This window comes from Oenanthe melanoleuca, chromosome 1A (genome assembly GCF_029582105.1).
Source record: "Oenanthe melanoleuca isolate GR-GAL-2019-014 chromosome 1A, OMel1.0, whole genome shotgun sequence".
NCBI lineage: Eukaryota > Metazoa > Chordata > Aves > Passeriformes > Muscicapidae > Oenanthe > Oenanthe melanoleuca.
Genome location: NC_079334.1, coordinates 68,951,643 through 68,966,651, shown reverse-complemented (window position 1 = coordinate 68,966,651; position 15,009 = coordinate 68,951,643). Strand labels below are relative to the sequence as shown.

The following is a 15,009-nucleotide window of genomic DNA, read 5'->3' as shown; positions in this document are numbered from 1 at the left end:
CAAGATCCCACCCAGCCCTGCCCTCTGGCACTGGGAGCCATTCCCTGTGTCCTGTCCCTCCATCCCTTGTCCCCAGTCCCAAATTCCAGCTCTCCTGGAGCCCCTTCAGCCCCTGGAATGTGATGGAAGCTCTCCCTGGATCCTTCTCTTTTCCAGGAGAACATTCCCATTTTTCCCAGCCTGGCTCCAGCCCTTGGACAATTCCATGGATTCATTCCTAGTGGATGATCAATCCTGGATAACTCTGCCATTCCCACTCCAGATCCCTTTCCAAACCATTCCCAGCTCTTCATGGCTGTACTATCCTTTTAACAGCTCCTTTTCCAAAACTGCTTCCCAAACATTCCCACCCAGAAACTCTGGACACGCTTTGGGAATCTCCTGGATCCTCCTCATTCCAATGGCACCGGGGCAGGATCCACTTCCAAGACCAAAACATGGGATAAACCCGGATAAAATCCCCTCTGGACAGCACAGCTTTGGGAAAGTTTGGATTAGGATTTCTCCATGGATCCATCCTCCACATCCCACACATGATCCCATTTTATCCCAGCTCTTCCAGAGCCTTGGGAACGTCTTTCCCGTGGAATTCCCAGCAAAGGAGCAGCTGCACCAACACAGTCCCTGAAACCCTCAATTTTCCTTTAGTTTTTAGGATCAAGGATCCCCCACAGCCAGGTTTGGGTTTGGAGGCTCCAGGAACCTTCTGGAACCGGGTCAAGGACTTCCCACAGATGGATTTTGGGATTGGTGGCATCAAGAACCTTCTGGAACCGGGTCAAGGACTTCCCACAGACGGATTTTGGGATTGGTGGCACCATAAATCCTTAGGAAACCCCTCAGCCAAGTCAGGGTTTGGTGACACCACAAACATTTTGGGATAAGCTCAAGGAGCCCCCACAGATGGACTTTGGGGTTTGGTGGCACCAAAAACCTCCAGGACAAGGTCAAGGTTCCACCACAGATGGTTTTGGAGTCACTGACACCACCAATCTTTAGGGACAAGGTCCAGGACCCACCACGGATGGATTTTGGGATTGGTGGCACCAGAAATCCTTGGGAACAGAATCAAGAACCCACCAGAGACAGTTTTGGGTTTGGAGACTCCAAAAATCTGTTGGGATAAGCTCAAGGATCCACTACTGACAGTTTTGGGTTTGGAGACACCACAAACCTTTAGGGACAAGGTCCAGGACCCACCACAGACGGATTTTGGGTTTGGTGGCACCAGAAACCTTCTGGAATGGGGTCAAGGACATCCCAGAGATGGATTTTGGGTTTGGTGGCACCAGAAATCTTTAGGAACAGAAGCAAGAACCCACCAGGGATGGTTTTGGAGTTGGTGACACCACAAACACTTAGGGACAAGGTCCAGGACCTGCCAGAGATTGTCTTGGAGTTGGAAACTCCATAAATCTTTTGGGATAAGCTCAAGGATCCACTACTGACAATTTTGGGTTTGGAGACACCACAAATCTCTAGGTGCAGAGTCCAGGACCCACCACAGATGGATTTTGGGATTGGTGGCACCAGAAACCTTCTGGAATGGGGTCAAGGACTTCCCAGAGATGGATTTTGGGATTGGTGACACCAGAAATCCTTGGGAACAGAATCAAGAACCCACCAGAGACAGTTTTGGGTTTGGAGACTCCATAAATCTGTTGGGATAAGCTCAAGGATCCATTACTGACAGTTTTGGGTTTGGAGACACCACAAACCTTTAGGGACAAGGTCCAGGACCCATCACAGATGGATTTTGGGTTTGGTGGCACCAGAAACCTTCTGGAATGGGGTCAAGGACTTCCCAGAGATGGATTTTGGGTTTAGTGGCACCAGAAATCTTTAGGAACAGAAGCAAGAACCCACCAGGGATGGTTTTGGAGTTGGTGACACCACAAACCCTTAGGGACAAGGTCCAGGACCTGCCAGAGATTGTCTTGGAGTTGGAAACTCCATAAATCTTTTGGGATAAGCTCAAGGATCCACTACTGACAATTTTGGGTTTGGAGACACCACAAATCTCTAGGTGCAGAGTCCAGGACCCACCACAGATGGATTTTGGGATTGGTGGCATCAGAAACCTTCTGGAATGGGGTCAAGGACTTCCCAGAGATGGATTTTGGGATTGGTGGCACCAGAAATCCTTGGGAACAGAATCAAGAACCCACCAGAGACAGTTTTAGGTTTGGAGATTCCATAAAATTTTGGGAGAAGCTCAAGGATCCCCCACATCCAGGTGCCTCCTCCAGACCTCGTCCTGCTCCTCCTAAGCCCCAGCTCCAGCATTCTCAGTTCCAGAGGTGCCATTCCCGCTGGGAATGCTCAGTGCTGATGCTGGGGGTGGCTGAGACCACCAGCAAATCCGGGAATTCTGGAATTCTCTCCCAAAATCCTTTCCTGGAATTCTCCAGTCCCACCTTCCACTCCAAGAAGGACCAGGCATCCCTCCAAGCTGGAATTCCATGGAATTCTCCAGAATCCAAGAGCTGGAGTGGCCCAGGAAGGGCCGAGCCTTTCCCACCCACTCCACACCCCACAGGAACGCTCCCTCCTCATTCCCAAGGGATTCTCCCGGTTTTTTTCCTCACCTACAGACTTGGTCCGTGGAATTCCCTTCCGGAGGGACACATGGGGCTTCTCCGTTCCTGCCAGGACCCCGGGATGTGCCATTCCCTGGCGCTCAAACAGGGACTGGAAGGGAAAAACAGGGAATTCCCAGTCTGGATTCGGCTGGAAGGATCCGACATTCCCACCTGAACTTCCAAGCGTGGGAAAATGGGATCTCTTCCCCACGGGATGGACCCTCCTCGCCTCCACCTTCCTGCTGCTCCATCCAGGGGAATTCCAAACTTTGGGATCATTCCCTGGCTCCCATCCCGTGTCCTTGCCCGCTCCAGGTGGGAATCTGGTGAGGATGGCTCTGGGAGCCACATTTCCTGGAGCTGCCTCCCACCCACAGCATTCCTGGCACAATCCTGAGCCCCTTCCTCCTCCTCCTCCTCCTCCTCCTCCTCCTCCTCCTCCTCCTCCTCCTCCTCCTCCTCCTCCTCCTCCTCCTCCTCCTCCTCCTCCTCCTCCTCCTCCTCCTCCTCCTCCTCCTCCTCCTCCTCCTCCTCCTCCTCCTCCTCCTCCTCCTCCTCCTCCTCCTCCTCCTCCTCCCTCCGCGCTTCCCCTTGGAGGCGGCTCTTGGATTCGGGCAGAATTCCAGCCCGGCTCTCCAGGCTCCTCCAGAGCTGCTCTTCCAGCATTTCCTGGGAAATCCCTGTGGATTCCCAGGCCTGGACTGGGATCAGAGTCTCCCAGGCGCCAAATTCCCAGGAATTCCACTCCTGAAACAGCTCCCCTTGGCACCACATTCACTCCCATCCTTCTCCATGGACTCCCATCCCTCTCCCTCTATTCCCGGGAATTCCACTCCTCATTCCCAGGAATGCCACTCCACATCCTCCCCATCTCTCTCCCTCATTCCCAGCTACCATTCCTGGTGGGATTTCCTCTGGATCACATCGATCTCCTCAGTGAGATCCTTGGGATCCTTCCCATCCCTTTCCGTGTGCGCCTGTCCCTCTCCTTCCTTTCCTGGGAATTCCACTTCCCATTCCTGGGAATTTCGCCAGTGCCTCTCATCATTCTCCTTGTCCTGCCATCCCATTCCCATTCCCATTCCCATATTCCCGGGGAATTCCTGCTGACTCACACTGATCTCCGCCAAAGTGATCCTGTGGATCCCATTCCCATTCCCAAATTCCCAGGGAATTCCCGCTGGTCACACTGATCTCTGCCGGGGTGATCCTGTGGATCCCATTCCCATATTCCCAGGGAATTCCCGCTGGCTCACACTGATCTCCGCCGTGGTCATCCTGTGGATCCCATTCCCATTCCCACATTCCCAGGGAATTCCCGCTGGCTCACACTGATCTCCACTGGGGTGATCCTGTGGATCCCATTCCCATTCCCATTCCCACATTCCCAGGGAATTCCCGCTGGCTCACACTGATCTCCGCCAAAGTGATCCTGTGGATCCCATTCCCACATTCCCAAGGAATTCCCGCTGGCTCACACTGATCTCTGCCGGGGTGATCCTGTGGATCCCATTCCCAAATTTCCACATTCCCACGGAATTCCCGCTGGCTCACACTGATCTCTCCAGGGTGATCCTGTGGATCCCATTCCCATTCCCACATTCCCAGGGAATTCCCGCTGGCTCAGACTGATCTCTGGGGTGATCCTGTAGATCCCATTCCCATTCCCATTCCCAAATTCCCACAGAATTCCCACTGGCTCACACTGATCTCTGGGGTGATCCTGTGGATCCCATTCCCAAATTCCCACATTCCCACGGATTCCCGCTGGCTCACACTGATCTCCGCCAGGGTGATCCTGTGGATCCCATTCCCAGGGAATTCCCGCTGGCTCACACTGATCTCTGGCAAAGTGATCCTGTGGATCCCATCCCCACTCCCATTCCCACATTCCCAGGGAATTCCCGCTGGCTCACACTGATCTCTGCGGGGGTGATCCTGTGGATCCCATTCCCATCCCCATATTCCCACGGAATTCCCGCTGGCTCACACTGATCTCTGCCGGGGTCATCCTGTGGATCCCATTCCCATCCCCATCCCATTCCCACGGAATTCCCGCTGGCTCACACTGATCTCTGGGGTGATCCTGTGGATCCCATCCTCATTCCCATTCCCACATTCCCACGGAATTCCCGCTGGCTCACACTGATCTCCGCCGGGGTGATCCTCCGGCTCGTCGGTCGCTGTTTCACCGTCGCCGCCCTGGAATCGGCCTCCACCAGCTCCGCCCTCAGCGCCGGCTCCGCGGCCGCCAGGATCTCATCCAGCTTCTCTGGAATCCAAGGAAAACCGGCCCCGGGGTCAGCCTGGGTTGCTGGGATCGCTGCCTGCCCACAGCTCATCCCGGGGAAAGGAGCCGCTGGTTTTCCATGGATTTAGCGGGGGCTGATCCCACTCAGCTGGGAATTCCATGGGTGCTGCCCCACCCCTGGGTGTGCCACATTCCAAGGAATTCTCTGTCTGGCACCAACCAGTGAATTCATCCTGGATTTTGGGTATTTGGGATAAGCAGAATCCTGCCGGGAGGATGGGAGATCCAGGGAATCCCAGGACATGGAAATGTCCATGGGATCCACAGGGATCTGGCATATCTGGCCTTTATTTGGGATAAACTGGGATATTCCCAGCCTGAATGGACTCAGATCCCTGAGTGATCCCAACTTTGTGTCCAGGGTGGGATCTGCTGCCCAGGAACATCGGGAATTTCAGCAGAACCACCACGGCTGTGTCCATGGAATTCCTTGTGATTCCCTGCTCCAGAATTCATCCCAGCACATTTATCCCTTGGAAACACCAAGCTGTGCCTGGATCCATTCCCTTGGGAATTCCAGCTGGAATCCTGAACCTTGGGATATGGGAATGGGCAGGAGGTGGACATGGATTCATTCCCATGGATGAGCCCAGCCCATGGAATTCCCGCCTGGAATGGGAAGTTGGGGTTCCGTGTCACCTCCACCTGCTGGCGCTTCTCAGATCCAGGTGGATCCGTATCCCAAATTCCTGTCCTGGTGGGAATTGTAGCCCTGGGATTCTCCTGAAACCAGGCTGATCCTCAGACCTTCCATGGAATTGTGGGACATGGAATCATGGAATGGTTTGGGTGGGAAGGGCCTTAGAGCTCATCCCATTCCATGAGACACCTTCTCATTATCCCAGATTTCTCCAGTCTAGCCTTGGACATTCCAGGGATCCAGCTGCTGTGGGAATTCCAGCCCAGCCAGGAATTCCTGCCCAAAAGCCCAACCCAAGCTCTTCTTTCCAGAAATTCCTTTCCAGGGAATTCCCTCCATTCAGGCTCTCCCATCCCAACTCCCCTCTAGGAAGGAATTTCGGGATCCGAGGGCTTCACTGGGAATCTCAGGGATCCAGGAAGGATCTTCCTTCCCTTTTCCATCCCCAAATTCCATAAACATCCCTCGGGATGGATTCTGGGTGTCCTTGATCCCAGAATGGTTTGGGATGGGATCCATGGACCTTCAATCCCATCCCATCCCAATCCCACCAACCCAGGCTGCTCCAACCTTTCCTTGGACATTCCAGGGATCCAGGGATTCCCTGGGAATTCCAGCCCAGCCAGGAATTCCTTCCCAAATTCCCATCCAACCCTGCCCTCCTGTGTCCTGTCCCTCTGTGCTTTTCCCAAATTCCAGCTCTCCTGGAGCCCCTGGAGGCTCTGGAATGTGCTGGAATCTTCTCCCTGGAATCTTTTCTTCCATCCGGGAAGATCCATCTCCAATCTTTGGGAAGCTCCAGCTGAATTTCCCGATCCATGGGATCCTTGTGTGTCCCCCTCTGGATCCACCCAATCCAGGGAAGGGTTGGGAAGATCCCTCTGACACTTCCCATGGGAATTCCTGCCTGGCTTCTTCCCTGTCCTACCCCCACTGGATCCTAAGGAAGAGTCAATCCCTCATTCCCAGTTCTGTGCTGGAACAGGGAATGGGAACCACCAGGATGGAAAACCCAGGATTGGAAAATCCCAGGATGGGTTGGGTGAGAAGGGACCTTCAATCTCATCCAGATCCAGCTCTTCCACTGAAAAATTCCCAGTTTTTCCGTGGCCCTCATGTGACATTCCTGGCACATCCTCAGGGTGGGAACAGCGGGATAATCCACATGGATCCGCCAGGAATATTGGGATAAACTCCATAGATCCACCAGGAATAACAGGATAAACTGCATGGATCTGCCAGGAATATTGGGATAAACTTCATAGATCCACCAGGAATATTGAGACAAACTCCATGGATCTGCCAGGATATTGGGATAAATTTCATGGATCCACCAGGATATTGGGATAAACTGCATTAATTTACCAGGAATATTGGGCTAAATGCCTGGATTCAGTAGGAATATTGGGATAAACTGCCTGGATCTACCAGGAATATTGGGATAAACTCCATAGATCCACCAGGAATATTAGGATAAACTGCAGGGATCTGCCAGGAATAATGGGATAAACCACATGGATCCACCAGGGATCCATGCAGAAAAATATATTGGGATAAACTGCGTGAATTTACCAGGAATATTGGGATAAACTGCCTGGATCTACCAGGAATATTGGGATAAACTCCATAGATCCACCAGGAATAACAGGATAAACTGCATGGATCTGCCAGGAATATTGGGATAAACTCCATAGATCCACCAGGAATATTGAGACAAACTCCATGGATCTGCCAGGATATTGGGATAAATTGCATGGATCCACCAGGATATTGGGATAAACTGCATGAATTTACCAGGAATATTGGGATAAATGCCTGGATTCAGTAGGAATATTGGGATAAACTGCCTGGATCTACCAGGAATATTGGGATAAACTCCATAGATCCACCAGGAATATTAGGATAAACTGCAGGGATCTGCCAGGAATAATGGGCTAAACCACATGGATCCACCAGGGATCCATGCAGAAAAATATATTGGGATAAACTGCGTGAATTTACCAGGAATATTGGGATAAACTGCCTGGATCTACCGCGAATATTGGGATAAACTCCATAGATCCACCAGGAATAACAGGATAAACTGCATGGATCTGCCAGGATATTGGGATAAAGTCCATGGATCTGCCAGGAATATTGGGATAAACTGCCTGGATCTACCACAAATATTGTGATAAACTCCATGGATCCACTGGTAATATTGGGATAAAATGCATGGATCCGCCAGAAATATTGGGATAAATGCCTGGAACTTCCAGGAATAACAGGATAAACTCCATGGATTTGCCAGGAGAGGTTTTGGCTATTTGGGATAAAGCCAGACACCATCATTCCCAAGGATCCTACACGGACATTCCCGTGGGGAAAACCCGGAGCAGGAATCACACCTGGGAACAGCAAGGTTGGGAATTTTGGGATAAATCCCACGTGGCCATTCCAAGTCCCACCCCCACAATTCCAGGCATTCCAATTCCAGGCATTCCAATTCCCGGCTCCAGGACACCGGAGCCGATCCCAAATTCCCAAATTCCGGCTGAATTCCCTGAGACGAGCAGGAACAGCGACCCTCGGGATTCTGGGATTCCCCACGTTTGGATCCTGCTGGATCCCAGCGGGAGCTGGCAGGAAGGGGCGGAATCCCGGGAATTTTGGTTTCACTCACCCCCTTTCCTTCTCCGCATGGAGGCTTGGAATGGGAAACAAAACACAAAATCAACGGCATGGAACAATTCCCGCTCCCATTCCCGGCTCTTCCCACAATTCCCGGCCTCTGGCATGCGGGATCTGGCCTGGGATGTGGGATTTGGGTGTTTATCCACTGGGATCGTCCCTCTGAGCCGGGATTTGGGATTTATCCCAGCTCCAGGCTGGGATCATCCCCAGCCCTCCTCACGGATCCAGGGAAGCCGGAGCGGGATTGGGTGGAATTCCATCCCGTGGAAAAACTCCGGAAAAGATCCCAAGGGCAATTCCCTGCATCCATGGATTTTGGCACAGGAGGGATCCCTGAGTGTCCTGCTGCTCCAAGGGGATGAGAATGGCAAGGAAAGGGTCGGGAAGGGCACGGGGGAGGTCGGGATCCATGGAAAATGGGGTGGGAAGAACCCAGAAGGGCTTTTTTTGGGAATGTCACTTTCCCTGAAGGTTCCTCGGGAAGGAAAGTGGCTCCAAGCCAAATCCTGGGAATGCTGATCCACAGGAAAACCCTGAGTGAAGGATGGGAAGAGGATGGATCCCCTGTTTTCCCTGGAATGGCTTCAGCCCATTCCTTGATCCAGTGGAATGAGCACTAGAATTCCCAGGAAAAATCACAGGAATTATGGGATTAGAGCTGGAATTGCCTCCAGATCCTCCCCCTGGGATTGCTGCTCCCAATCCCTCTCCAGGCAAACTGGGAATTGCTGGGAGGGTGGAAAGAGGAATCCGAGGATCCAGGATGGGGAAAAAGTGGGAAAAAGGAGCAGGTCTGGCTCTGCTGCCAAGAATTCCCAGAAAAAAAAAAAAAAAAAAAAAAAAAAAAGCCTTTGGATGGGGAATAATGGTCTGGAGCTGGGAATTAAGGGTGGGAATTCCAGGGTGGGAATCCAGGCTGATCCAATCTGGGAATGTTGGGATCTGTCCTGGTTCTGCAGGGTCTGGCTCCGAGGAGGAGCTCGGGGAGCGAGAAAAGGTTTGGAAAACTGGGAAGGGCATGGAAAACCAGAAAGAATGGAGAAACTGAGAACATGGAAAACCAGAGGGAATGGAGAAACTGAGAACATGGAAAAGCACGGAGAGCATGGAAAACCAGGAAAGGCATGGAAAACAGGGAGAGCTTGGAAAACCAGGAAGAGTATGGAAAACCAGAAGGAAAGGAAAAAATGGAGAGCATGGAACAAAACAGGGAGAATATGGAAAACAGGGAGAGCTTGGAAAACAGGGAGGGGATGGAAAACCATGGAAAGCATGGAAAACCAGGATGAGCATGGAAAACCAAAAGGAATGGAAAATCAGGAAGGGGATGGAAAAATCAAGGAGACTGTGGAAAACCAGGAAAAACGTGGAAAATCAGAACAAGCATGGAAAACCAGAAGGAATGGAAAACAGGGAGAATAAGGAAAACCATGGAAAGCATGGAAGAGCCAGGAAGGGCATGAAAAGCAGGGAGGGGATGGAAAACCATGGAGAGCTTGGAAAACAAGGAGAGCATGGAAAACCAGGATGAGCATGGAAAACCAGAAGGAATGGAAAATCTGGAAGGGCATGGAAAAAACATGGAAAATAGGGAGAACCTGGAAAACTGTGGAGAGCATGGAAAACCAAGGAAAACGTGGAAAACCAAGGAAAACAGGGAAAAACAGGGAAAACAGGGAAAAACAGGGAAAACACGGAAAACCAGGGGGAATGTGGGATCCTGCTGAGGCTCCAGGCTGCCAGCTCACCACATTCCCACATGGAAAATCCCAAATTCCCGTGGAAGCCGGGGCAGGAGGCAGCACTGATGGCTTTGGAATCAGCTCTGCTGCCAGGGATGCTCCAAAGTTTTCCTGGGAATTGGGATCTCTCCACAGCCACGTGGCTGCTCCAGGAAAAAAGAAGGGATGGAGAGGGATCAGCTCCCACCCTGCCAAGGGGTCCTGGGGACATCCCAGGTGGCCACGAGGGCCGGGAAAAACAAGGAATTCTGGCAGTGGGAAGCAGGGAATGGTGGGAGTGGAGAGGATTTTAGGGAATCTGGGAATACGGAGCAGGATGGGAAAGCAGCAGGAAAAGGGGGAGTGGCAGTGGGGACAGAACAATCCTGGAGATCTCCGGGAAATCTCATGGAATTCTCCCGGAGCTCTCCTGGAGCTCACCTGGATCTAACCTGGAATTCTCCTGGCAGGGTTTGGGATGTGCCCGGAGATGGAAAATAAAAACCTGGGACTGGCGGGTGTGAGAGAGGAGAGGGATGAGGAGCAGGGATGAGGAAGGAGAGGAGCAGGGAGAGGAATGGGATAAGGAAGGTGAGGAGAGGATCGGGATCAGGGAGAAGAGCAGGAGCAGGGAGAGGAGTGAGGAAGGCAGGGAAAGGAGCAGGGAGAGGAGAAGGAGGAGCAGGAGCAGGGTAAGGAACAGGGAGAGGAGCAGTGACAGGGAGAGGAACAGTGACAGGGAGAGGAGCAGGAAAAGGTTCAGGAGTGGGAAGAGGAGCAGGAGCAGGGAAAGGAGTAGGATCCAGAGCAGGGAGAAGAGCAGGATCAGGGAGAGGATCAGGATCAGAAAGAGGAGCAGAAAAAAGAGCAGGAGCAAGGAGAGGAGTGAGGAAGGCAGGGAAAGGAGCGAGGAGAGGAGTAGGAGGAGCAGGAGTAGGGAAAGGAGCAGGATCAGAGAGAGGATCAGGACCAGAGAGAGGAACAGGAACAGGGGAAGGAGCAGGGAGAGGATCAGGAAAAGGTTCAGAAGCAGGGAAAGGAATGGGAGAAGAGAGGATCAGAAACAGGGAGAGGAACAGGGGAAGGAGCAGGGAAAGGATCAGGAAAAGGTTCAGGAGCAGGGAAAGGAACGGGAGCAGGGAGAGGAACAGGAACAGGGAGAGAAGCAGGGAGAGGATCAAGCAGAGGATGAGGATCAGAGACAGGAGTAGGAGGAACAGGGAGAGGATCAGGAAAATAATCAGGAGCAGGGAGAGGAGCAGGAAAAAGAGCAGGGAAGGGAGAAGGGAAAGGAGCAGGGAAAGGGAAGTGAACAGGGAATGGAGCAGCAATAGGGAAAAGAAGAGAAAGGAGCAGGGAGTGGAATCAGGAAATGGAGTGGGGAAAGGAGCTGGGAAAGGAGCTGGGAAAGGAGCAGGAAATTGAGCAGTGAAAGATTCAGGGAATGGAACAGGGAATGGAACAGAGAATGGAACAGGGAATGGATCAGGAAAAGGAGAAGGGAATGGAGCAGGGCATGGAGCAGGGAAAGGAGCAGGGAAAGAAAGGAGCAGGGAATGGAGCAGCAACAAGGAAAAGAAGGGGAAAGGAGCAGGGAGTGGAATCAGGGGGATGGAGCGGGGAAAGGAGCTGGGAAAGGAGTAAGGAAAGGAGCAGGGCATGGAACAGGGAGAGGAGCAGGAAATGGAGAAGGGAAAGGAGCAGGGAAAGGAGCAGGGAAAGGAGCTGGGAAAGGAGCTGGGAAAGGAGAAGGGAAAGGAGCAGGGAAAGGGAATGAGCAGGGAATGGAGCAGGGAAAGGAACAGGGAATGGAACAGAGAATGGATCAGGGAAAGGAGCAGGGAATGGAAGGAGCTGGGAAAGGAGCTGGGAAAGGAGCAGGGAATGGAGCAGGGAAAGGAGCAGGGAATGGATCAGGGAAAGGAGCAGGGAAAGGAGAAGGGAAAGGAGCAGGGAATGGATCAGGGAAAGGAGCAGGGAAAGGAGCAGGGAAAGGAGCAGGGAAAGGAGCTGGGAAAGGAGCAGGGAATGGATCAGGGAAAGGAGCAGGGAAAGGAGCTGGGAAAGGAGCTGGGAAAGGAGCAGGGAATGGAGCAGGGAAAGGAGCAGGGAATGGATCAGGGAAAGGAGCAGGGAAAGGAGAAGGGAAAGGAGAAGGGAAAGGAGCAGGGAAAGGAGCAGGGAAAGGAGCAGGGAATGGATCAGGGAAAGGAGCAGGGAAAGGATCAGGGAGCTGGGAAAGGAGCAGGGAATGGATCAGGGAAAGGAGCAGGGAATGGAGAAAGGAAAGGAGCAGGGAAAGGAGCAGGGAAAGGAGCAGGGAATGGATCAGGGAAAGGAGCAGGGAAAGGAGCTGGGAAAGGAGCAGGGAATGGATCAGGGAAAGGAGCAGGGAAAGGAGCTGGGAAAGGAGCTGGGAAAGGAGCAGGGAATGGAGCAGGGAAAGGAGCAGGGAATGGATCAGGGAAAGGAGCAGGGAAAGGAGAAGGGAAAGGAGAAGGGAAAGGAGCAGGGAAAGGAGCAGGGAAAGGAGCAGGGAATGGATCAGGGAAAGGAGAAGGGAAAGGAGCAGGGAAAGGAGCAGGGAAAGGAGAAGGGAAAGGAGCAGGGAATGGATCAGAGAAAGGAGCAGGGAATGGATCAGGGAAAGGAGCAGGGAAAGGAGCAGGGAAAGGAGCAGGGAAAGGAGAAGGGAATGGAGCAGGGAAAGGAGCAGGGAAAGGAGCTGGGAAAGGAGCAGGGAAAGGAGCAGGGAAAGGATAAGGGAAAGGAGCAGGGAAAGGAGAAGGGAATGGAGCAGGGAAAGGAGCAGGATGCCCAAGGCCAGGGCACATCAACCCCTCCACACACACCCGGAGACTCCCAACCTCCTTCCCACGCCCACCTCCGCCGGGATGCGCCTCCGGAGCGCTGGCTATCCCACCGGATATCCCTCTGGATATCCCCTGGATATCCCTCAGGATGGAGACGGGAATCCTGCTGCCCCCTTCCCCGAACCTCCCACACCCCCCCACCACCACCACGGGCCCACGGCGCGCACGCGAAGAGCCGGGAAAACACCGGAAAACCTCCGGAAAACCGCTGGAAAACGGCTCCCAAGCATCACCCCGGATTCCCGAGGGATACCGTCCCGCCGCCGGCCTTACCCAGCTCCTCCAGCTCGGCCGTCATGGATTTGGAGCGCAGCGTGAGGGTGGTGCTGGGAGCTCTCTTGGGAGGCGGCGGAGCTGCAAGGAACAGAGAGGGCATCTTGCACCTCTTCTCGCGGAATTTGCGCGGCGTGGCCAGGTGCAGGTGCCACTTCTTCTCCACAGCCTGGATCTCCTCGTATTCCCGGGACGAGGAGTCGCACTGCTGCAGGATCTTATTGAGGCTGCGCGTGGACGCGAACTTCTTCATGATTCCCGCCGGGAATGTGCCCACGGGGCCCCTCTGGGAATGCCCCTGGGAATTTTTGCCTTCGGGAATGTTGGCCCCCCCCCGCCCCGTCCCCGCCCCCGGCTCAGCGCAGAGTCCGAGGCATGGCCGCGGAGAGGCGGGGATGGCTCGCAGGGATTCGGGGATGGATTCAGGGAAAAGCGGGAGTGTGTCCGGCCGGAGCTCGGGCTGCTCTTCCCACCTCGGCGCAGCCCACCCCACCCTCCTCTTCCTCCTCCTCCTCCTCCTCTTCTCCGTGGATTCCCAACCCTATGGAAGCGCCGGCGTCCGGCCGGGAGCTGCCCAAGGACACATGGCCCGGGATGATCCCAAAAGCTCCCGATCCCGCATTCCCTGAGCAGCCCCCCCCGCTTTCCCTGGAGCGGCGAGGATGAGTGGAACGCTCTTCCTCTTCCTCCTCCTCCTCCTCCTCGCTGCTCCTCGCTGACAATGCTGGAATAACGCTCCAGGATTGCCATGGCAACGGCAGCTCCAAGGATCCCTGTGCCTGCGGCAGGGATCCAGCGGGGCGGATTCAGCCCCAGCCGGGCCCACACAGGCGCTGTCACCGGGGTGGGGGGGACACGGGATGAGCCCCCCACCCCACCCCCACCTCTTCCCGGTCCCTCAGCGCCCCTCGGATCCCTTGGAAAAGCGGCCGCGCGGATCCGGAGGATCGGGGATGAGGAGAGCACCGGGAAGGGAGCGCCGGGAAGCGCCGAGGGGCAGCGGCTCACCCCGGGCTGGAGCGGCAGGAGCGGCCCCGCCGGGGCTCCCGGCGCTGGTTTCCCGGCTGAATTCCCGAGGATTATTCCCGGCTGAATTCCCGAGGCTGCCAGCCGTTCCCACGGCTCGTGCCTTTGTGCCGTGACAGGATAATTGGAGCTCCTCGTGCCAGCAGCGCTCCCTCCTTCCCTCCCTTCCCTCCTTCCCTCCCCCGAGCCCCGCGTGCTGCGCTGGGAGCGGCCCCGATCCCGGCCCCCCTTCATTCCCTGCTCCCATCCCCCTGCTCCCATCCCCCTAATTCCATTCTCTACTCCAATCCCCCTGCTCCCATCCCCCTGATTCCATTCCTACTCCAATCCCCTTGATTCCATTCCCGTGATTCCATTCCTACTCCAATCGCCCTTCTCTCATCCCTGATTCCATCCCTGCTCCCATCCCCCTGATTCCATTCTCTACTCCAATCCCCCTGCTCCCATCCCTGCTCTTATTCCCCTGATTCCATCCCTGCTCACATCCGTGATTCCATACCCCTGATTCCATCCCTGATTCCACTCTCTACTCCAACCTCCCTGACTCCATCCCCTCCTCCATCCCTCCTCACATCCGTGATTCCATCCCCTGATTCCATCCGTGATTCCATTCCTACTCCAATCCCCCTGCTCCCATCCCTGCTCTCATTCCCCTGATTCCATCCCCTGATTCCATTCCTACTCCAATCCCCCTGCTCCCATTCCCCCGATTCCATTTTCTGCTCCAGCCCCCCTGATTCCATCCCCTGCTCCATCCCTGCTCCCATCCACCTGATTCCATCCCCGATCCCATTCTCTACTCCAACCCCTTGCTGCAATCCCTGATTCCATCTCCTGCTCCTATCCCTGATTCTATCCCCCTAATTCCATCCCCTACTCCAATCCCCCTGCTCTATCCCCATTCCAACCT

General features: G+C 54.3%; 1 protein-coding gene across 4 annotated transcripts in view; it reads right to left on the bottom strand.

Annotated features, from left to right (window-relative positions):
- The window catches only part of SHANK3 (SH3 and multiple ankyrin repeat domains 3), a 171,965-nt gene that overhangs the window by 27,489 nt on the left and 129,467 nt on the right, over positions 1-15,009 (bottom strand). For all 4 annotated transcript variants that reach the window (XM_056509804.1, XM_056509825.1, XM_056509816.1 and 1 more), the window contains 3 exons: positions 13,074-13,154; positions 4,727-4,854; positions 2,589-2,691 (listed from right to left, as the gene is read on the bottom strand). In XM_056509804.1, coding sequence (XP_056365779.1) covers positions 2,589-2,691; positions 4,727-4,854; positions 13,074-13,154 — 312 coding nt within the window. The remainder of the gene's footprint in view (positions 1-2,588; positions 2,692-4,726; positions 4,855-13,073; positions 13,155-15,009) is intronic.